Source organism: Neopsephotus bourkii, unplaced genomic scaffold (genome assembly GCF_033783945.1).
Source record: "Neopsephotus bourkii isolate Nb327-2 ecotype Australia unplaced genomic scaffold, CSIRO-AGI_Nbou_v1 NB_994, whole genome shotgun sequence".
Taxonomy (NCBI): domain Eukaryota; kingdom Metazoa; phylum Chordata; class Aves; order Psittaciformes; family Psittacidae; genus Neopsephotus; species Neopsephotus bourkii.
In genome coordinates, this window is record NW_026901486.1 from 2102391 (window position 1) to 2126404 (window position 24014).

Here is a 24014-nt window from a genome sequence, read left to right on the forward strand (position 1 = left end):
GAAAGGACCTTAAAGCTCGTCCAGCTCCAACCGCCTGCCATGGGCAGGGACACCTTCCACTAGAGCAGGTTGCTCCAAGCCCCATCCGACCTGACCTTGAACACTGCCAGGGATGGGGAAGCCACAGCTTCTATAATCAATCTGTGCCAGGGCCTCACAGTGAAGGGGGGGGGGGGAATTAACTCCCTTTACCAAACTTATACTGTTATAGCAAATAAGTTTTTATTATCTCACCCCTTAATCCTTTAAAATGCTACCAGAAGGACATAGTGCAATTAAAAAGTTACCAATAAAAAGGGAAATGGATCATTAATAGAAAACACAAAAAAACATTATGCACATACCAATAGGGAGAACAATTTCACCAGGTTTTTGATGATTAGGCTAAACAGCTAGGTGTTACTGCCAATCTACAATACAGATTATATGAGTAATGTCAGGATATGATGACAGCTTGAACTTGCTTTCGCTTACAATTTTAGCTTTCCCTCCCCGTGCTCTGTCCTTCGGAGCCACCCAATGTCTACATGGAATTACTTCTCTACAAGTTTCCAATTTTCAATGCATTTATTTCAAATCTGAAGTTTTAGCACATTTTTCTCGCTTTTTTAGGTCAATTTAACCTTTCATATAGTAAATACGAATTTATAGACTTATGGAATTGTTTATTGTGAAAACTCTGCTTCTACTATTTTATAACATGTTTATCTAAAAGACAATTCAAGCTGTATGAAAACTGGGGCAACCTAAGCCAGGATCTATCCCACGCTTCAGCTACATTTGAAAACTTCTAGAAAGACACAAAAAGCTCACGCTGCAGAAGGGGAAGTATCCAGCAGCCTTTTAAATTAACTGCTACTAATAAATCAGCCTCTTATTATGCCAGATGTATGTAGCTCAATTACAGCATGGGATTAAAGAAAATAAGATCTTCAACAGAAAGTAGACCTCTATGCCCCTTATAAAGAGACATTGATAAACCTTTAATTTCTGTATTTCCTGGCAGGTCTGACCTGCAGAAGTGTTGTAAACAGGAGATGAATTCCAGGAACCAGAGTGCCAGCTCTGATGTAAGAACAAGCTCTGAAGTACTCAGGCATGAAGTAAAAACGGAAAGGGGAACAGGTACAAACGCACAAGGAAAGGGACAAAAAGCCACGAACAGAAACAAACTTGAAGCAAATCAGGTCACAGCAACTCCAAGACTAAGGAAGCAGGTAGCAGGATTACTGTAACTGCATGTTCAAACAAGCTTTTTTAATGCAATACCCCATTTTTTGATTCAAAACGTGCATCCATGGGCTCATTATCACAATTACTAGTACAAACCTTTCCTGCTAAATCAAGCATTCAGAAGTTACTTGTGTAGAAGGAGGCTAAAGAACTTTTTCTTCCTGTGAACTCTACCTTCATACCTGAAAGTCTTCTGTCGAATTTTACCAACACAAAAGGATAAATTTGCCTGTAAACCATTTAAAAGAGAACTTTTAAAATTGCATACAAGGTTTCTATCTGGAACAATCCAACAGTCTTTGCTTAGCAAATACGGTTTCAAATTAGATAATCATATCATGTGAATGAGACCCAAGTCAATCATACCAGGGTGGATGGGACTTTGAGCAACCTGCTCTAGTGGAAGGTGTCCCTGCCCACAGCAGGGGGTTGGAACTGGACGAGCTTTAAGCTCCCTTCCAACCCAAACCATTCTATATGAGTCTATATGAGTTCCTAACTCAGGAAGACTACAGCTTGCATCCAACAAGCCTTTGACAACCAGTGGAGCTGACATGGAAACCCCTGATATTTCCTTTGTAAAAGGAGGAACCCATAGCTTGGGGGCAGGAGTCCTGTCTATATGGAACTCAGAAGCAAAGACTGAATTCCTGCCTGTAGCATGGGCTTGCTCCAGCTACTCGGGCACAGGCAGAAAGAGATGGAGTGACCTCCAGATTTGCTTTTGGAGACATAAGTCAATGTCAGTAGAGGTGGCTCTTTCAGAATACTACTTAGTATTTTCCCAGCTAAATCACGTCAACACCACTACTTGCAAAAGCCTTCAGGTCTTCTTCATCTATAAAGACTGTAACTGACCACTCAGTAAACAGTTAAGTACCTTGCAATATGTGGAAAACTATGATTTTAAGAAATATTTGAAAGTGCTCCCATTCATAAAGGACTAATGTATTAAAAATCAGAACAATGAGAACTGAACAATAAATTAAGAAATAAACATTCAATGTGAAGTGATTTCCAGTGGCAATCCACTTGTATGTCACCAAGCAACATGAATATAGCACAAAGAATATTTTATATGTTTATATTTTATTTGTTATAAAACAAGGAATTAAGTAGAAATTATTTTATTTCCTCATCAGAAAAGGGAACCAGAAAAACACGGAAAAGGATCCTTGGAATTGCAGTAAAAGGCAGCTAAAGACCACATCTAACTGCAAGAGCACACTCGTCTTTCTTCATCACCAGATGCACTCATGCTGTTACACTCATACACCAAGGCCTTTGAGCAGTTGCTCTAAAGTTTCTTTCACCAACTAATCCAGGATGCACCCATGTATTTGTTGATTACTGTAATCTTAAGGAACCTATAAAATAACCACTGACTCATGGTTAACACAGATAAAAGGAAGCAACTGACTAAAAAACTCTTCATCGGATGCTTTCCCCTCTGGAATGAACTCCCTTCTACTTTTACTCCTGGCATTCTGGGAAGTTTCAGAGACTCTCATGAAAAATTAAACAGGAAAGGATTTTGTAAACTTTAAGATTATATTAACAAGCATTTCAGAAGTCCAGTGAAGGCTTAGGACCCAAGAAGAGTTCAAAGCAAGCCAGGGACTACTTCCAAGACATTGCAATTTAATTTTATTAAGATACTGCTATGAGATAAGGGAAGAATGAAGAAAACATGGGTCTGGAGGTATGATACACTGGGTTTAGTAATGCTTTATCAGGCACGTTTTTCATGGGAATAGAGGGCAGGAAGAAGCAATCAGTCCAGTGATGGGGCTGCACCTCTGAGAAAATAAACAGTCCAGAGTTTTGAGTTTCTATCCAGAAAGTTATATACACAAAAGTACTAGAAACAGGGAAGAGAACCTTGAATTTCCCTTCCCAAGTTAAAGCACTCATTACTGAGTCAGTTATCCCTTTTCTTTCTGGTACAATGAATTGATCTTGCATTACCTGGTACATAGATAGCCACAAAGCACACAGAAAGGGTAATGAACCTCCCTCCAAAAGAGGCTGTGTGGAGACCTCATAGCAGCCTTCCAGTGTCTGAAGGGGGCCTATAAGGATGCTGGGGATGGACTCTTCATTAGGGACTGTAGTGATAGGACAAGGGGAAATGGGTTAAAACTTAAACAGGGGAAGTTTAGATTGGATATAAGGAGGAAGTTCTTTACTGTGAGGGTGGTGAGGCACTGGTATGGGTTGCCCAAGGAAGTTGTGAATGCTCCATCCCTGGCAGTGTTCAAGGTCAGGCTGGACAGAGCCTTGGGCAACATGGTCTAGGGTGAGGCATCCCTACCCATGGCAGGGGGATTGGAACTGGATGATCTTAAGGTCCTTTCCAACCCAAACTATTCAATGCTTCTATGATGATGATCTAGAATGCAAAGTTTCCCCATGTCCAGGTAGGCTTCTACCTACTGAAGAGCTGCTGTTAAAAGCAGGGCTGCTTTGCAGAAACAACTGCAAGACTTCCCCATTAGGGTTGGGAACACCATTTGAGTTCGGTGACAGAAGACACTTCCTTGGCCAAGGAGTGACCAGATAGCACTTCTTGTTTCTGTATGCAATATCTGAGCACTTTTTAGACAGGTTTTCAAATGAAACCAGGCTGATGTAATTGTGTCTGTCCGTCTACCTGCTGGGCCCTCCTTAATTAAATCCTTAACTCAGTAGCAAATTTCCTCCAAAAGCTGCCAGTATTTCTTGCAGGAACTTTCTTCTTCAGGAGAATTAAATTCCTGCAAGTTTCATTAAGGAGGAGGAAAGAAAACAAAAATAAAGGCATCCAGATGAGAAGACAGACTCAAATTAGAGGTCCTGCTTTGTGAAAGGCTGCGTAGGATGGACATCAGCAGTAATCCCTTCCACAACACCAGCCGGTCCCAGACATGGACTGACTCACCAGCACACAGGCACCTCAGACCCAGCCAACTGCTGCTTTAAGAGAGATGCTAGAACTGAAGGCACTGCACATGAATTTCTTGACTAAAGCACCATCGTGCCTGCAATCTTCCTGCAAAATAGGGTCCAGCTGATGAGTGCTGTAAGTGGTGCTCACAAGAGGACAGCTTGTTGTGCTTCTGCCTCCAGAAGAACTAATTCCCTTTGAAGATCCTGTTTGTCCTAAACTGCTCAAAAGAAGATGGTCTTAAAGTGTGGAGGGTACTTAAACTAGATCCATATAGCACAAAGGGATTGCAAGGTGCTGATGAGATGGGTTTTCAAGTACTGAGACACCCACCTTCCCTGTAACTCATAACTTTGGGTGTCTATCTCCTTTTGCAGATCTGGACTGAAGCATGTTGCTAGGCTGCCAACAACTGCCAGGCAACAAATCACAGCACGTAGACTGAAGTCACACTTACAATGCAACATATTGAGCATGTTTTATTGTTAAGAAATCGATAACCTGTGTTTGCCATAACAAAACGTAAAATGTGATCATATTTTATTTTTTTCCCAGGAGGGAGAAAAACTAAGAACAAAAAAAAAATCCTGTAAATCATTCTTATTGCCCTTCCAAAGTAAAACTTACACACTCAATCTTCAATCTGTTATAAAATCAAATTAATTTCAATATTAATGAACAAAGCCACTCACGTTGCACAACGCAATTAAGATTCCTACTTCTTCTTTCTGAGCTCCTTCTATTCACTGCCCCACCGAATTATTAAAACAAAGCAGTTACTATGGTAACTAATTCATTCTCTGCATTATTATATTGTTTCTAAACATCAGCGTTTAGTCGTTCTGACTTACATGCCCTAAATTCCCGTTTGAAATCCCAAACTTTTGTCTTCTTTGTTAGAAAAGCCCTTTACAATCTATGCATTCATGCATATAAGGATAGCTCGAGCGCAGCTGCTTTTGTTTATTGCAAGAACTGTTACTAAATTATTGGAGTTTGATAAATTGATGGTGCCTGCATATGCACAGAGCAGCATTGAGGGAACAAGCACAGGAGTTAGTTGAGCACTACACAAACAGGCAAACATGACCATCTGTATGGTAGATAAACTCATATCAACAAAAAATGACTGGCAGATGTTGTGGAAGCTAAGTAACACCTTCCTAAGAGGAATTTGGTACCCAGAAAAAACCACCCAAGTAAGAAATGAATAGCAGGGAACAAAACAGTGATAAAATTGCCTGGGAAAAAGTTTTATTAGCATTTAATAAACCTATTTCTTCAAATGTACAATCCTTGACAAAGAGAGACATTTATCATGTATTTAATTAACACTTATAATTATTCTTAATCACCTATTAAGAGGAGTCATACTCTTAATTGTATTTGAGTGTCATCATCTAGCATAGGAGGAAACTTTCTGACACATACAGGTAGGATCAAAAGAACAAACAGTGTTTCCTCTTCAGCTTTTGCTGTCCTACTGCTATTGCCTGTAATTTTTATTGGGTTTTTTGGTGTGTCTCCATTTAATTGGCAGAATGAGAGGTTTGAAAATGCAGTGCATAGGATGATACTTTCACAAATAAACATCAGGAAAAGGAAAACATGAGTAATTCTGAACAGCTAATTTCTGGCTTAGAAAACAAACACATCTACATAAAGTCCCAAGCAATTTAAATTTAATTCTCACAGGAAAGGAAGGAAGAAGGAACCTTCTTATTTAAACATGTGAGCAGGGTGATGAACCACTGCAGTACTGGATCTACAGTGGTACCCATGGGTGCACTTTTACCTGCTGCAAATGCCATGTGCTTTCACAGTTGGCAAAGCCTCATTTTGTAAAGGGATTCCAAGCCTATTACAGCAGCCTGCTGTTATTTATATCACAGCAACTACGTAAGTCTCCCACTGACAGTTTTCTGTCAAAGAAAAGGCACAGAGGTGGGGAGGCAAGTTGCTTTCTAAGCTGATATCTGACTTAGAAAGAGCTAAAACGCAGGTTTCTTTGCTCCAAATGATCTTTCCGTCACACCGCAATGACTTTTATAAGGAGAACAGATTCTCTGCAAGATATTCTTCCCCTGGCAAAACCTCCATGCAATTACTCCTGTTTAAGCAGGAGCAGCCTTCGAGTTCAGTACTGACCTCATGGAATGAGGATTCAGTACTTGAAGACTCCACTTTTATTTTCGTTTCCCCTTGCATCATCACACTCCCATCCTGACTGCAGTAAGGGAAGAAACAAAATAAAAGCCTTCTTTGCATCTCAGACAGCACTTCCCTAGGGACGGGATCTGCCTCTATGAAAGCTGAACATGTCTGCTTTAATTAGATGACTATTTAAATTTTTCAATATGTTTACCTAGACACTTAATCCTTGTACAGTTCAGTTTTCCAGAGCCCAGTGTAAAGCAATGTCTGAATCCAGGGCTTCCAGAGCATCTTCCCTGACGCCAGGCAGAACTAAGCATCTATTACCACCAAGTACTTAAAACTTCTAAAGCTTTTAAAAGTTTTACCAGGCACTCATCTGCACTGTATAAAAGCTAAATATCTAGTCCAAAAGGTTTTTTTAATTCTCTGATGGTTACTCAGGAACTAGGTGTGGATGAGGTGTGGTTAAGTACTGGATTCTGATTCAAATATATACATATGATATTACAAACACAATCACTACAACCCTGCAAACCCTGTGTCAGGCTGTACTGTTTACTGTATTTAACTGGTTTTGACACAGTAAATATAACTATTTTGACTTTATTATAGCAGTAAGATGTAGTGTTCTGGATAAATCACAGCTGGATATGACTGCTGTCTGCATTATTATTTTATTCCAATACACCAATGAAAATACAACTATATAGGCAAAATCTGGAGTGCTGGACACCACAAAACCAGCTTTTCTTCAAGGTATTAGTAACTTAAATCAGTGACCTGAATGTTTCAACAAAATTTTAATCTGTCTCTGAGATTCTTTTCTCTGTGGGGTTCCCCCCCCCCCCAGTTTTCTTGTTAAAATAATGCTTTTCATTAGCAGCTACCGTTCAGCATCATTTAGGGCAAAATGGGCTTTTAAGCTAATTTTCTTTCCATAGAGCTTGCATTGTTACTAGTAATACCTCTGGAACATTGTAGTAGCTTAAGTGCATGCAAATTCAGAAGCTGTTTAGGTAGCACATAATGAAGATTCAAATTACAAAAGCAGGTTACTGCAGCAGTACAAAAGAAAGCCAAAACCACCTTACACCATAAATACTGAATATTAAGGACAAAACCAAAACCCGAACATAAGCCTGTGAATAAGCATTTCAGCTATAATTATAATGAGATAAAGGATGGTTTGGCATCAGGGTAAACATGTTCCAAACAGACAGATAACTTTCCTTACTGTCTGGTTAAGTGGCACATGATCTTGTTACTCATGGTAGCATCATTTTCATTTTACTATTTCAAAGTCAACTTAGTCCTTAGAACAGCCTCCCTGTTCTTTGAAGACAGTTCTTATAAATGAGATTAAATATTTACCCTAGTTCTCTGTATTTCAAGCTCATAAAAATATTTTCGCAGTTCTTACAGACAAAAGACAGAAAAAAAACCACTAAATAGTTTAAATACCCTTGGACACAACACAAGAACCTATGCTTTTTGACATTAAGACACTTGTATCTGCAAGTAACTTGGTTTACTTGGGGTATTCATAGAAAACTACGGTTGCTTAAACACTTTCATTTGTTACAGTTGAAAGATTTGATGGCTGCTCCTGCAGAAAGATTTTGGTAGCTTTTATACCTGATTCCCAGCTTATACTGGATCGCTAGGAAGAAAAGGAATTTTCTCCAGTTTAAAATCCTTATTCATTCACTAAAGGCACTTGAGATTAGAAAAGCACAGTTTTGTGAACATTAATCAGTACTTTATGAAGAGGCAACTTTCACTTAGGAAACAACAAACGATAAAATATTAGGAATCTTTTAGCTCCCTCTGCTGCCCTAATCCTTCAATAAGCCTCCTTCTAAAGCCTGTCAAAAAGCCACCAAGCAACTCTGCAGCCCCATTAATCTCTTTTCAAGAAGCATCTTGGCATATTGAGTATGCCTGGTACTAAGATCAGTATGCGCAAAGAACACTCTATAAAGTACTGTGTGGTTTACAACTGTCTGCACGTTTTATTGTTTCCTTTCTTTCCCTGATATCTGCATCAAGTGAGACAGCCATGGCCATTCTCAAATTTGGATGTCAGTTAAGAAAACTTATAGCTCGTTTTCTAAAGAGCTTGACATCTGCAAGTGCCACTTACCTAAGAGCTAAACCCACTCGTTGCCTGGAAGCATTTACTCCTCCTTCATTTTAGTTACAGATCACCTTACACGGTACATATCAACTTCAGCAAAAATCCTTTGTTTCCACTCAGAAAAAAACCAAGCATTGCCAAAGTAGGCCATCTCCCCCACTAATATGCAGAAAACTCGTCCTAACTGCCTAATTTCAAAACAGCAATGGGTCAAATTACAGTTGACCCAAGTTCCATCAGTGGTCATGAAACACTTGGCATTTGTCAATCTGGTACTTTCCACAAGTTAAGGAACCAAGCTCTCCATTACATGCACAAGGACAAAAAAATAAGGTAAGGGAATGTGGTTTTTTAAACTAAGTCACTTTGTATCTCAAGATTTCTTCATAAATTTGGAAAGAAACAAAATTCAATTCATATCTGCTTTGTTCTCTACAGTCCTCCTGGAACCATCAATATATTGCATCAGCTATGAATTGAAGATTCATCTTATTAAATCTCATGCTGTATAGCACCAGAAGCAGAAAAAAAAGCTTTAAAAACACAGATGTTTTCTTACAGGGAAACAAAGCCTAGACCGTGTTGTTGAAAAGAAACTATTCCTTTATCGTGGACTTTTACTGTCCTTCAAAGAGGCTTCCACTTGGGTATGTGCCAGAAACCGGACCTTCCCAAGGAAAGGCTGACCTTCATAAAAGCAAAATATGAGAGATTTTATCTGGAATTTCAGACAATCATCCGATTAATATGCACTTTCTTTCCCAGTCTAGGATCCCAACCAACTCTTCTTAGGTATAATAAAGCAGCACTCTTAAAATAGCTAAAGGACATTTGAAGTTTCCCTCTGGGCACTTTCAAAAAGGAGGAGGCAACCTGTGTATGAGGAATAGAATCATAGCATCATAGAATAGTTAGGGTTGGAAAGGACCTTAAGATCATCGAGTTCCAACCGCCCTGCCATGGGCAGGGACACCTCACACTAAACCATGCTATCCAAGGCCTCATCCAACCTGGCCTTGAACACTGCCAGGGATGGAGCATTCACAACCTCCCTGGACAATCTCAACCTATTCCAGTGCCTCACCACCCTAACAGGAAAGAATTTCCTCCTTATATTCAATCTAAACTTTCCCTGTTTAAGTTTTAACCCATTACCCCTTGTCCTACCACTACAGTCCCTAATGAAGAGTCCATCCCCAGCATCCCTATATGAATAACCTTAAGATGAATACCACTGCTGCATTTTGAAATGGTTGTTGAGAAGCTCTGAGGTGTGCCAAGGTGCTTTTTTCTTCTTCAAAACAAGAGCTAGACAAAAACACAACATCTGTCTGAGGTCATATAGGGTCTTCACAGACTTGCACTTGCATACACTACAGTATTTGCTATGAATATTACATGAGGTGTTCTGGAAAGAAATTTCTGGTTTCAAGCAATCAAACTGGAAAAGTCACTCTCACAATCTGGCAGTTACGTTTCCAGCATTGTGCTGGAGTGTAATCCCCTATACCTGTGTAAACAAGCAAGAAACGTGAGAGGAGGCACCCCTTTCCTCCTCCCAGTTCCACCAGTGTCCCTGAGGTCTCCCCTTTACAGACTTTCCTAAAGCTTGGAAACCCACCAAAATGAGTGTCCAACTGAACACTATATTATACAGTGTGATGTATCAAAGAAAATTCACTATATTCATCAACCCTGTTCATCTATTAGCTCCCAGCAAAATCAGCAGAGGTCAGACATCCCCAAGGTAACTTCCAAGCAACGGTCAGTAAAACATACACACATTTAATTAAAGATTTCTAGAATATAAGCAAATACACAGCATTGTTTACAGTGCTGTTACAATATAAAGTACAATAATACCTTAATTAGAGATAACAACTTCTCAAAATGGCAAAAACATTTAGAATTTTTCAAATTACCCACAAAATGAACACATTTTATTATTGCACTGTGACATTTCCAACTGTTCTGCCAAATGTATACTACTATAATTACGCTTTGCAATCACCAGCATCACCGGAGAGGGGGACAAAGAACAATATAATCAGTAACTAATTAATCGTTCGCATGCCTTGATGTTATTTATCTTCAAGGGAAGAATCCTGAATGTTATATCATAAATGGTGAAGTGAGTTTAATATTAGCATCTCAGAATAACTAGACTTACGTCTTCATGCCCCAGTCTAATTCACAGCTACTGGGGGAAGTCACAAGCCAGAATTCAGTATCTGCCTTTTTCAAGGGACAGTCTTCCATGGCAGAGGATTGAAACATGCATAAAAATATAATGGCAAACAGCCTGAGGATTAAAAGCAAATATTCGGTTTCATATTTAAGAAATCACTGAAGGGAATCATAGGTACCTTAGGGACAAAATTCCTTGGCTACATTAAAAGACAACTGACCTCTCCTGAAGTAATAGAATCGCTACTGCTTTGAGTATCAACTGAAATTTAGTAGTATTATTACCGTACTACTACCGTACTGCTACTACTCACAAAGTAACAGTAAATTCAGTGATGCCTCTTCAATTTGCTGCTTAATTTGCACGCTTAGTTACTATAAGGAAGTGTGCGAATTACCTCAAGCCGCAGGAAAATAGTTCAACTGAGTAACAGCATGCAAGCACAGTTATCCAACTTAGAAGAGCATTTGTGTAATCCATGAACTCCACGGAAAAAGCTGTGCACATGCTCCCATCACAAGCATTTCATTTTGAGAATCAGGCTCATACCCCTCATTTTTCAGAAAGTGAATTTCAGCTCATTTTCATCCCCCCAAATAGGGCTACAGGCAGTAATGAAATGCTCTATGTCACCACCAGCATGACACCAGTGTCCCTTTATGGGTATAATAATGTATTAATGTCTGCCCATCACAAGTTATGCTAAACAATTTATGAAAACATAGGTATTAGTAATAGCAGCAGTTAGCAATAGCCTGGTTTTAAGTGGAACTTGCAATAGAAAGAAAATGCATCTTTGGACGGAAGAGGTTAAGAGAAGAAAGATATAAACAGCAGGCAAACAAAATAGCTGACAGAAGATAAACCATCTTGAATAGCTATTGAGTTCACTATAATTCCTGAGCTTGGTAAAGCATTAAATGTATTTCTCAAATATAAAATACTCAGGCTGTGTTACTGAAGGCACATATAGAACCATACAATGGAATCATAGAATAGAATATATCAGTAAACAACTCTGCATACTTAATTTTTAAACATGAACAGGACCATATGTAGAGAAAAACCTTTTTGAAACAAACCGACTCCTAATCCTTATCCCACTTTATGCACTTGCAGGGATAGCGATTTAAAACCATCAGCCAAAGATGTGTTTACAAACCTCAAAGAACATTTGGACATTTGAACACACAGACACTCAAGAGCAGAAAACAGCTTGGACACTTTAAAGAGCCAATCTGGATTACCATAACCATAAAATTTCAAGCATTTTTCCATATTCATCATTTCCACCCCCACCCCCACCCCCAAGCCTTGATCATCTTCTGCCTGGTCTTCCCACTCTCTTTTTCCAACACAGCTGTTTGTCTAGCACATGGTAAATGGGATTAGGAAGCAGAGGTAACTAAAACAACTTTTTTATGTTATTTTCCAACCGGATCAATTCCCTGCCCTGCATGGCCACACAGATTTTACCATAGGACGCAGTGGAGTGTGCAGGGCTGGGAAAAACAAGTCAGACAAAAGACACTGATTAGATGTGAACACAAAGCCTGGGGGATGCCACTGCTATTTTAAACAGTCACAGTGGCTACTGGTCTGTCCCTGACAACATTCCTTGCCACATCATCACAAACTCTATTTTCCTCTTAAGGTGTCCTGTTGATCAACAAAATAAGCACAAAAGGAGGCTGCTGAAATGCTACCAACTGGGTTGAGCTGATCTAATAGCTGCTGCCATCAAAAGGAACAGGCTTCTGTCCTCACAGTTTTGCAATCCAGCCGACTAACAAAGGCAAAAAACAGAGTTAACATTGTGCATTTCTTACTGAAGGGTCACAGGATGAGGACCTGAGACTGACAGCAAGAAGGCAACCATGCACTGCACCACTCCTAGGTCACTTCCAGCTGATCCAACCCCAGAGCTGCCCAGAAAGAGCGGCAGCCTTCCCAGATTTCCTGTCCTCAGAAGCCTCAGTTCCTGTCCTCAGTTCCTCATTGCTCTGAGCAGGATTTGGTCTCCAGTGAACTCAGCTTGGCCAACCAGTCTAGGTGGGACACAATAGCAGTTTGGACTTGGCAATCATGGGCAGGCTTGGCCAGTTTTAGAAGAGACTAACAAGGATATTAATCATCTAAACCCAATGTGAAACTGCACCCTTTGATACTTTGGTGAAGTGTCTCTTTCTCTGGCTATGTCAGGGTAAATGGCCCCAGTGCCCCCTGCTGATGCTTTCCAACTACCCCCTTCAATGCAACTGCTTTGTCAGCTGTAAGTGAGGAATTTACCTAAGTGGAAAACATATCAACAAAAACGTTCCTTTTTAGCCTGAGTCATCTTCTCAATCTAGCTCATTACACGGTGACACATTGGCACAAAGAAAGGGGGGGAAACAAGGACTGGAATCAGCTGCCAGGGACAGCTTTCACCAACACAGCTGCTGCAAAAAAAAAAAGAGTCTCAAGATCAATTTGTGGAGGAGCAAATGTTTTAACTGCAGTTCACTGCTTCAGTATTAGCCGTGATGCAGAGACAATGCGCCCAGAAGCCTGTACACTTTTCCCATCATATCAAAAGGGGTTAGTGAACTATTAACTATTCCCTTCCCTTTCAAGGATAAGCTAACATTTTAATATAGAAATTCATTTTGCCCAAATCCTACATTGTGTATTCTTAAATATAGTACTCCTTGTCCCTCGACCTGCTTTCATAGCAACTCTAAAACCAAATGAACAAAGAATGCCAGAAATATACAATTGGGTCACTTGTGACTTATGTAAAATGACTGACCCAAATGATTATCCTCCTGTCACTAGATTTCTGCCTATTTTTATTAACACTTGTTAAAGTTTGGGGGGTTTGTTTTCATTTTACTTCCTGCTTCCTTCCTAGGATCAGATACAAGCTGCTAAATCAATATATATAGAGCAACCCTGTAGCAAAATACTCTAGAGAGCATTACATGGTCATCTTATCCTTTTGTGATTGTTATTTTATATAAACCCACAATATTTCACAATATTTGGGTAGAACATTGTAGAACAGCACAGAGTTCACACACTAGTTGCTTTTGTCTAGATCTGTTTTCACCCAAAACTAGCATTTCTGCGCAGTTAATATCATCTCAACAGGAACTGCAACTCAATTAAAAATACACTGAATGACCAAGAGTTCCAAGTCTTCAGAAATATCAATAATCCACAATGCAGTTAACAGAAATTGAAATGTCTAACCTTCAAATATGCGATCCAGACGTTGCCGCTTCACTTTGTGTTTGTCCATTAGAGACATAAGAGTAGAAGCTCAAAGAACGTCTCCACACAGCTTGGTGATGGTCTTCTCCAGCCAGCCACAAGTCAGAAATGCTTACTGTCTTTTATAAACTTATTTGCACCTGTGAACAGGAAGATAAACTTCTTTAAAACACTTTTTTTCCCCCTACCTCTTTCCAGAAAGAGCCTCTATATGTAATTGAAACTGTTAAGAAAAGACATAAAGGTTTTTAAATCACATTAGAGAATCCATATTTCAAAGCAAACTGCCTTCTAAACAGGTAGAGATGCAAAGTGCACAGCACAGCTCAAACGTCAGTGTAAGAAATGCTCCAAGACCTTTCCTCCTTTTGGCTTTCAAATATTGGCCCTTTCACTCAACACACCATCAGCTGAAGAATGTATCTTGGGCAGGCACAGGTACATGATTCCCATAAAACAACAGAAATGTGCCCACCTGGAATGAAACTGGAACGCCACACTTTTCCATCAGAACACTCACAGCCAGAGATAAATATTAATTCTTAACTTCTAAGCTGCCAATAATAAAGTAAAGCAGAGTTTGATACTTGGAAGTTGAAGGAAATAATTCAGAGAGCATAGACCTGAGGAAATGTATCACAGTGACAACACAACGCCAACATCTATATCAACCAAATGGCATTTAAAGTAGGTTTATGCATGACTAGGCAAGCTCTTTGGCAGCAAATACAGCTAAGCACTTTTCTGATCCCATGTAGCTGGGCAAGACAGAGTAAGGGTATTGCAACAAGCAGTCTGCATTTTGAGCCAAACCACTGAGATGCAGGAAGGGGGGGATGGGAACAGAGAGAAGGAAAATCCCTCAACAAGATTCTAATCACAGCAGTAGATTATAAAATACACACGAGCAAGTGGATGGGGTGTAACTAAGTATACAGGGCCTCTATAAAGCACAGTCAGAACAACACTTTTATCTGCATTTAAATATCTCAGTAGGCTTAGAGAAACAAGCTCCAAGAACTCTGTACAGTGCACGTGACAACAAGCCAAATAATCCACTTCCCTGTTTCCTTTTATTCCTGCCCAACAGCTTTCAACATCAGTGGATAGCATTAAACAGCATTACAAGTGACTGAACCTAGAAATCTGCTTGTTTCTCTCTAGAGGCTAAACTTTTCTAAAACCAAAACTAGAAGCAAATTCCATCATCATATTATGAAGATTCATGCACTCCTAATGCAATGATAAGGAAAAATACTTTGAATATCAAAAAGTGCACATTTGCATTCAAATAGGTGTCTTCACCAGCACAACCCTCCTTGGTGTATTTGGACTTTTAATGAAGTTTCTTGTTTTATGTTTATTTTCATTTAAAAATTGAGCTAACGTGCAACATTCATCATGCTTTTATCACTTTATTCAGCCACATCCTCCTCTTCACTTTCCCTCCACACCTCTTTTTCTTTACCCTCAAATTCAAGATTCTTCTGCTGTTCTGTACAATGTCTGATCCCAGCTGAACGTAACATCCCATCGTGAGTGGGAGAAGCTGATAAAGAAAAGAGACAGTTTTTTCTCTTTAAAAAGCAAACTGAATGCTGCCCTGTCAGAAATTTTCTGTTACATTTCCTAATGCCAATTATTTTTACAAAATACAATATTCAATATTGAATGTGGCTCTAAGTTTGCAAAAACACTACATCAAATCTAATATGTATTTTTAAACCTCCAAAGCCTGCTATACAGCCGCCTGCCTTTGCTTAGCCAACACCCCTAACCTGTGTAGAAGATCAATCCTAAACTAGTCTTTAATTTATTTGCTTATCACTCCTGTAATCTCCTTCCTTCAACAGTCATATTAAAAGATCTGGAGAACAAGAAACAGAAACCAGAACATAATGAACATTTTAAATACTAGTGTTGGTTTAAATTTTTATAGCTCATTTCATTTCCCATCTTGTAGAAACATACATGCCTGCTGGCCTCCTTGTGCTCTTTGTTTATTCATTCAGCATCAGATTTTTCCACTGTAGTCATTCTCCATACAAAGCTGGATGACAGTTGTGAAAACCAGACCATCTGTAACTACTGACCTACCACTGAAAAGTGTCACCAGATGTTTTCTATCTGTCTACAGTAGCTTCAAAGCATATAATATAAACTGAGGGCTTTTCCTTTTCAACATAATTTGATAGTATTTTTTATTCACAGGAATTTGCTGCAAGTTTAAAAAAGCATTTTTGAGAAAATAATTGAATTAACATGTTAACACAGTTCTAAATTTAACCCTCATACAGTTTTATTATACTTCGTGTTCCAACACAAGGAGAAGATGATGATACGGGAAGCATTTCCCAGCAAAACAAAAGCCTTATAATTATGGGAGCATTAGTTACTACAATTACTAAACCACAACATGAATAACTGTATTTGAGAAATTCAGTAAAAATACACGCACACTGCCTAATGAATTAAAATCAGAACAAAAATACCAAATAGTAATTTCATATTTTAAGATAAAGTGAGAATCCAAGTGATATAAGAGCACACACTGCTTATCATATATGTCAAGTATTAGCTACAAAGCCACCTGAGAAACCAACAACGTACAGAACCTTTTTGAGCAGTACAAATTTTAGATTAAAATATACACTGTTGAAAACAATATAAGAGGTTTTTCTTTCAGTTAAGCAAATGATTTCAGCATTTGAAAATCCTTTTAAAGATAATATGCCTCTGGGTATTGCAGTCTGGAACATTTAGCTCTTTCTCGAGAAAGGAAGAGCTTTACTCTGTCCAAAACTTGATAAAATAAAAAGGGTATCTCCAACATTTTACAGGACAGTGAGCAAATCGTACTGGCTAAAACAGGAATGTTAAGTAAGTCGATTTTCATTTCAGTTTTCAGACAGCAGGTAACACGGATAATGGAGTAAGCTGCAAGGAAGAAGATCTGAAGGAAGGTCCATTCAAAACTCATTATCAGATAAAGAGGATGACATGGAAGTAAATGAAGAATTTGACTTTTATTGAAGTCAAACAGTGGGCTAATCATACATATACTGGTAGGTTGAGACAAACTCCTTACTATCAGGGAAGAACTCCCCTCAAACCCAAAAGGTTGCAGCGTGCAGTGCAGGATGATTTCCTTTGCATCAGTTTAATGTGAGAATTTTGTGTCAGTCAAAGCATGCTTCCACTATTTGAACAGGTGAGGAAAACCTATTCCAAAAATAGTAAAGCCTCTCATGTATCACTTCAGATTAGTTAGCCCACTTGCAAAGAGGTTTGAGTATAAACTCTTCTGAGCACAGATTTTCACCTATACAGCTAAGAACAGCAAATGGCTGATGTCTACCTTTGCCTCACAGTCAGCTTCTGTTACATGAAACAATTTGTATGCTATCCCAAATCAGATGAGGCATAAGAAACCAAAACTAAAATGAAAGTCACAGAATAGACTGATAGATCATTAACGCATCAAGAATAAGGTTATGAAGTTCTATGTTACCCTTGGGAATCTCAACATTCATTTAATTTAAGTATTCTGATATAAGGTCCTTGGCAGGAAATTATATTGAGTTGCTGAAATATTTTTCTTTCTACTGTTAACTTTCAAAAAGTATACCATAAGGCTATGGTAAGTTTGTATATTCTATATTCCATGGCCATCAGGTTTTGATTACTTCAAAAATTGAATAAATTTCCAAGATAACCCAGACTAATGCTTTGCTGCTTCTTCTCTCCCCGCCAAATCAAGAAGATCTCTATTTTTGATGACAACTCACAAGCCTTGAACAGCCCATAAGTCTATTCTGCACAGCCCCGGAAGCAATAACAGAATTAAAATGGGTGTTTCTCTTATTATAGATATTTTAATTACCCTGAACTATTATACATTTTGAAGTAAATATTTTGTTTCAGATAGTAAATAGATCATCTAGGTCAAACCCCCTGCCATGGCCACAGACACCTTCCACAAGACCAGGTAGCTCAAAGTGCCATCCAACCTGACCTTGAACACTTCAGAGGATGGAGTATCCACAGGTTCTCCAGGCAACTGTTCCAGTTTCTCACCACCCTCATCATGATATATTTCTTTTGTATATCCAAGTCCACCACACCTAAGATTTCATGATAAAACAGTCACAGCCATCTGTGAGCTGGACGATGCTGCTCACCAAGCAGAAGGCTGCCTTCTGCAATGACTACTTTTGCAACTGTGACCACCACCGCGTGGCCAATGTGACCTCACATTGCTCACCTGAGCAGGTGAGGAAAAACACAATTTTGATGGGTTTTGCTGTTGTTTCTCCTCTCCTCACCCACTGATGTTTGAATATGACCAGAAGGACTCACAGGATGCACACCAGCTTCATGGCTGAATGTCAGATATTTCTAGCATCCGAGATATTCTGTGCCACAACTGGTTCCCCAGCTTGTGCCCCTAAAAGCAGAGTACCAGAGTATGAATTTAACCCACAAATCCTGAATTCTGACATCCATTTTTATGGATTTCACACTTCCCAAAGCATGAAATCGTAAGCTTTTCTGCAAACCTAACTCAATGCACACCCCACAAATAAGAATTATTCACCCTACAATAATTATTTATGTCCCTTTAAAGTTACGTTTCAACTTTCAGGTTTCCCCCTTTTTTCAGGAAAGGGCAGGCTATAATATACACTGAAGACAACTTAGACTCTTGCTACGGCTGAGATATTACTGAGAAATGGAAATTTATCTGAATTTCAAAATATTTCGGTAGTACAAAACAAAGTATCTTGTATTTGGCAAAAGAGAAGACGGTATCAATTTGATAAACAGTACAATGACATGTAAAAATGCCAAGTCCAGAGAAATTAGCTTAATGTTCCAACAAAAGCATAGATGCTGTTACATAGCTAAGGCTGTGGCAGGAGATCATGGAATCACAGAATGGTTTGGGTTGGAAGATGCTTTAAAGCTTACCCAGTTCCAACTCCCTGCCACAGGCAGGGAGCCCTTCCACTAGAGCAGCTTGCTCCAAGCCCCTGTGTCCAACCTGATCTTGAATACTGCCAGGGATGGGGCAGCCACAGCTTCTCTGGGCACCCTGTGCCAGCGCCTCAGCACCCTCACAGGGAAGAGCTTCTGCCTAAGAGCTCATCTCAGTCTCCCTTCTGGCAGGTTCAAGCCATTCCCCTTGTCCTGTCCCTACAGGCCTTATAAAGAGATGGCTCTAACTCTGAGAAATGGAAAAATAAAGCTAATGATGGGAGAGGAACACTCTACTTGAAAGAGGTGCACAATTTGTAGTTGAACATTTCTAGTGTTAACAGCAGTAGTACACTGGATCATCTTATTCTGAAGCTCCATAGGACAGCATTTGTTTTTACATTTTACCTCCTGCTGCTATCCTTTTCTGGATGTACTGTGACTTATACTAAAATCTCCTGCAGAGTAAAACCATCACATCACTTTCACTGTACTCGGAACTACTCTTGCAACGATTTAAACTACATTTAGAAATAATTGTGACCCAAAGAGCAGAACAAAAAGAGATTAATTGCCAGAAAAGTATTAGATCAGACTTTCTGTGCAAAAATTGAAGTTATTCCATCTTGTCTAACAAAAATTAATACTGAATTGAGAAGAAAATGCATAATTATATTTGCCTGTCAGACAATTTATCTTACCATTAAATGTGGTTAAGCCACTTTGCCTTACCATTAGATGTCAGTACAGTCTAAGAGAAACCGTAAAGGGAGCTTCAAGATCAATAAATTAATCACAAAAGTGAAGTGATTACCAAATTAGATGCCAAAAAGAATGTTAGATACTATTTAGAAAAAGGACTAAACCCCCAACCATTCTAATGGCATTACCTAAATCTAAGATGCTTCTATGTCAAAAGAGACGCAGAACTAGAAGGAGCGCCAGCACAGGCAGTAAGTATGGTTCAAGCCCTGGAACAGCTTGCTGCAAAAGGAGAAGAATTAATGTACTGGTACTCCCCAGCCTGAAGAAGACACGACTGTGGAGAATACAACAAACACATATGAAATATGTACCACATCTCAACTCAATGTCCAGGGAACAGACAGTGAAATAGTAAGCCAGCATATTAAAAACAACAGGAAGCTCTGTCACCAAGGATCTAATTAAATTGTAACATCTAGTGTCACAGGTATTTTGGATGCCAAAACTTGGAATTAGTAAGGTCTTACAAGGAATTAGACAAGTTTATAGAAAACACATCAGTGGTCACTGATAATAATGTCCACAATGCAAACCCTGCTCAGAAATCCATGCTGGTAAATCTGAAGGCAAGAAAACCATCAGTGCATGCTTGCCTTGTTCTCATACACAGAAATTGCTGCATTACGTTATGCTGACCACATGTCCGTTTAGCTCAGCACCCAACAGTTGCCATGAAATTACATGCTTCATGAACAGCGAGAGCAGAACAAACACAATGCTTTCCTTAAACATCCACTAGTAGCTACTCTTAGGACACGGGACAGATAAACCTGCAGTCCCTTGTGACACATGGACACACCTTACATTCTTAGGAAGTGCAGTGGTAGGGTACAAAATGGATTGATCCAGCCATGCAGAAAGTGAGGTCCACAGCTCACAGGAATGCACGAAAAACATCCTAACACAAACTGGAATGAGTAATAGTATGTCTAAAAGACACTGCTGGAATCATCACACTGACAGTCTCACCAATAGAGATGGTAGGAAACACCTTGAAAATGATCATAATTAAAGAGCTGCCAGTGCCATAAACGCCACCATGCTACATGGTGAGCTTTTCCAGAAACCTTTACTACTAACTGGTTTTGCTTAACTATTGGTTTAGCTTAAACTTCCAGTCACAGATTTATTTTCATACCCTCAAGGTACCCCTTCAGTACCACAAAGTCGTACCTTGATCTATTCTTTACTGTAAGGGTGGTGAGGCACTGGAATGGGTTGCCCAGGGAAGTTGTGAATGCAGTGTTCAAGGCCAGGTTGGACTGCACCTTGGGTGACATGGTTTAGTGGGAGGTGTCCTTGCCCACGGCAGGGGGGTTGGAACTGGATGATCTTAAGGTCCTTTCCAGCCCTAACTATTCTATGATTCTATTTGCAGAAGAGACCAAGCTCCTTTGTCCTTTCCTAGAAAGCCATGTTTCTCATTCTAAACTGCGCCAAAACTTTGCAGCATTAAATTCAACAGCAAGTCACTAAAGTACTGCTCTGTGAGTCTAGAACACGACAAAGCCTTGGAGGAGCAGTAACAATGATGTCCAATACAGGAGAACCTTTACTACTCTCCTTCACAGTCCTTGGATACATTCTGGGATCACATCAAAGTGAAAAGACTTTGCACTTGGTTCAGTTTATTCATCACCAGTGCAAAGCCACTTCTTTTTAGGATGGGGTAAGCCTAAGTACACTGTAAGTACAGCAAACAGCCTCTCACACTGTATTTATGACCTCAAATTTGAACACAAGTTGATAGAGTACAGCTTATCAACGCAAACTTGATTCCTCTGCATCACTTCCATCTCTTTTTTTTTTATCACATCAGCAGTTTTTACTATATTTATCAGTGAAGGGTTTTTTCTTGTTGATAAAAACGTTCAAAATAAGGCCAAGAATGCCTTTTGCCAGCACGCCATTAAAAAAAAAGCTTATGGGGTTTTGACCTATTGCCTTCTATTTTTTAATCTCGTGAATAACTTTTTTGTACTATTCTGTGTTTTTAATAAAATTTACCAAATGTCTTCCAAAATATAGTGTAATTAATTTGATAATCATAATACCTTATCGTTACGGCACAAGATTATAAAATGATGGTTTTGACAGGGGATGTGGTAAAAACAAAAGCAGAAGAGGCTGAGACAGTAATTCTGTCATTGTATTTTATGAGATGCTTGTCTTCACCATAAGTTTTTTTTTCCCCCGTGCTTTTCTTTCCTCAGCAGCATTCTCTCTCAATTATGCATCTGTCCACAAGCCAACAAATTACTCACTGCTGAAAATGTGTCACTACAGATGTGTATGACTACAGAGTGATGGGAAGCATCTCTGCTAACTCAAATTTCTAGGTCATGCATACAACTTCATTCAGAAGCTCAGACTAAGACCAGAAAATTACTAATGGCTACCCGAGACACCTACAGTTTAAGTGAAACTAAAAAAAAACATCCTCAGCGTCAGGAAGCACTCACTCACTGAGTAGTCCTACAAGCTATGCTACTCAGCAAACAGTATTTGTAATCCCTTCCCTATTTTCTGAAGTCTGAAATGAGAGAGAACTACTTTGAAACAAGATGATGTTCCTTAGAGATCAGTACAGGGACCAGTGCTGTTTAACATCTTTGCCAGCAACACGGTCAGTGGGATTGAGCGCACCCTCAGCACCAAGCTGTATGGTATAGTCAACATGCCGGAGGGAAAGGATGGGATCCACAGGGACCTTGACATGCTCAGGAGGTGGGCCTGTGAACCTCATGAAGTTTAACAAGGTCAAGTGCAGGGTTGTGCACCTGGATCAGGGCAATCCCATGCACAAGTACTGTGTCCAGCTCTGGGATTACCAACATAAGGGGGATGTGGACCTCTTAGAAAGAGTCCAGAGGCCTTGAAGATGCCCAGAGAGCTGGAGCCCCTCTCCTATGAAGTCAGGCTGAGAGAGCTGGACTTGTTCAGCCTGGAGAAGGATCCATGCGGACCTTAAAGCAGCCTTCCAGTACTTACAGGGGCTGACAAAGCTGGAGACGGGCTTTTTACAAGGACATGGAGAGACAGAACAAGTGACGGGAAGAAGTTCCTCCTTGCGAGGGTGCTGAGGTGCTGGCACAGGGTGCCCAGAGAAGCTGGGGCTGCCCCATCCCTGGCAGTGTTCAAGGCCAGGTTGGACAGGGCTTGGAGCAAGCTGCTCTAGTGGAAGGTGTCCCTGCCTGTGGCAGGGGGTTGGAATTGGATGAGCTTTAAGCTCCCTTCCAACCCAAACCCCTCCATGATTCTATGATGATCAGCATCCACTCAATTTTTTCTGAACAGGCTGAAGACCTCAAAACCTCCTTCCCTTTTGGAAAGTTGGGCATAAGAGACAGTAACTGTGTACATGAAAGAAACAAAAGATTTGGGATTTTGAGAGCAACAGCAGTGAAACTGAACTGCCTCTCCAGAAAATAGTTCAAAACACAGGATTTTCATTACTTGAATGAGGAAACTCAAAATTAATAATATGTATTTAATATTTTAATGCACCTGAGAAAGCATAACAGGATGCAGAGAATTAGTCATCACTCATGACAATAAAAAGGCTAATGCCTCAGTTAATGAATTCTCTAGGAAAGGAAACAATTACTGCTGCATTTCATGAATCTCCATTGCTAGAAAGGATTCAAACCAGCAGGGAGAAAAGATTACTTTTAACCTTTCATTGATTTATTGACCCTTCTCTTTTTTTTCTCCAAGAAAGACACAAACCCACATCAAAATGCCAGGCACATGGCCTCCACACGTGAAACTGGGTCCTCTCTGCCACAGATCTCCTACTGTTAGAAGTAGCCCACGGATGTCCGAAGACCTTTGCTTTATGATTTAAACTACTGATTAAAATAGCATATGCTTGCTCACTGGCAAAGAAAGAGTGAGGAGAAAAGAAAGAAGCTATATTCTGAAAGCGAATGAGAAATGCCTGAAGACATTTAGGTTAGGAAGTTAGTTAAGGCTAATTAAGTCTAGAAAAAGAGCTGTGGGACCTATGTTGGTTTTTGCTCTGCACCAAAAGGCTCAGTACGCTGTATATGTGCACACATGCTGCTGTAAGAAAGCATGTTAAATACTGGGAAAATATCTTTTTGAGATTGAATAGTCTTACTTTCCACTTGAGAAGTAAACTGTTTGTGCAATATTTAAATGATAGGATCGTGCCTCATTTCTTCAAAATTGCTTTTGTTCCTAAGAAGTATTTTTGTGCAATAACTTTATTCATATAAGGCAAATATGATTCTTGGCCGTATTTTTAGTTTGCCCATATTACTGCTCTGTGGCAGCAACAAACCAACCGCAGTATCGGTATCACAACAACAGGCTTTTCTTTTATACTGTTTACAAAACTTTGGTGTAATATA

General features: G+C 39.6%; 1 protein-coding gene across 3 annotated transcripts in view; it reads right to left on the minus strand.

Moving 5' to 3' along the window:
- Positions 1-24014, minus strand: part of CTBP1 (C-terminal binding protein 1) — a 254294-nt gene that overhangs the window by 180711 nt on the left and 49569 nt on the right. For 2 of the 3 annotated variants that reach the window (XM_061359783.1, XM_061359784.1), the window contains exon 2: positions 13876-14036. In XM_061359783.1, the coding sequence (XP_061215767.1) occupies positions 13876-13933 (58 nt within the window). In that variant the 5' untranslated portion in view covers positions 13934-14036. Of the gene's footprint in view, positions 1-13875; positions 14037-24014 lie in introns of those variants that run through there. The other variant, XM_061359791.1, reaches the window with a different exon arrangement.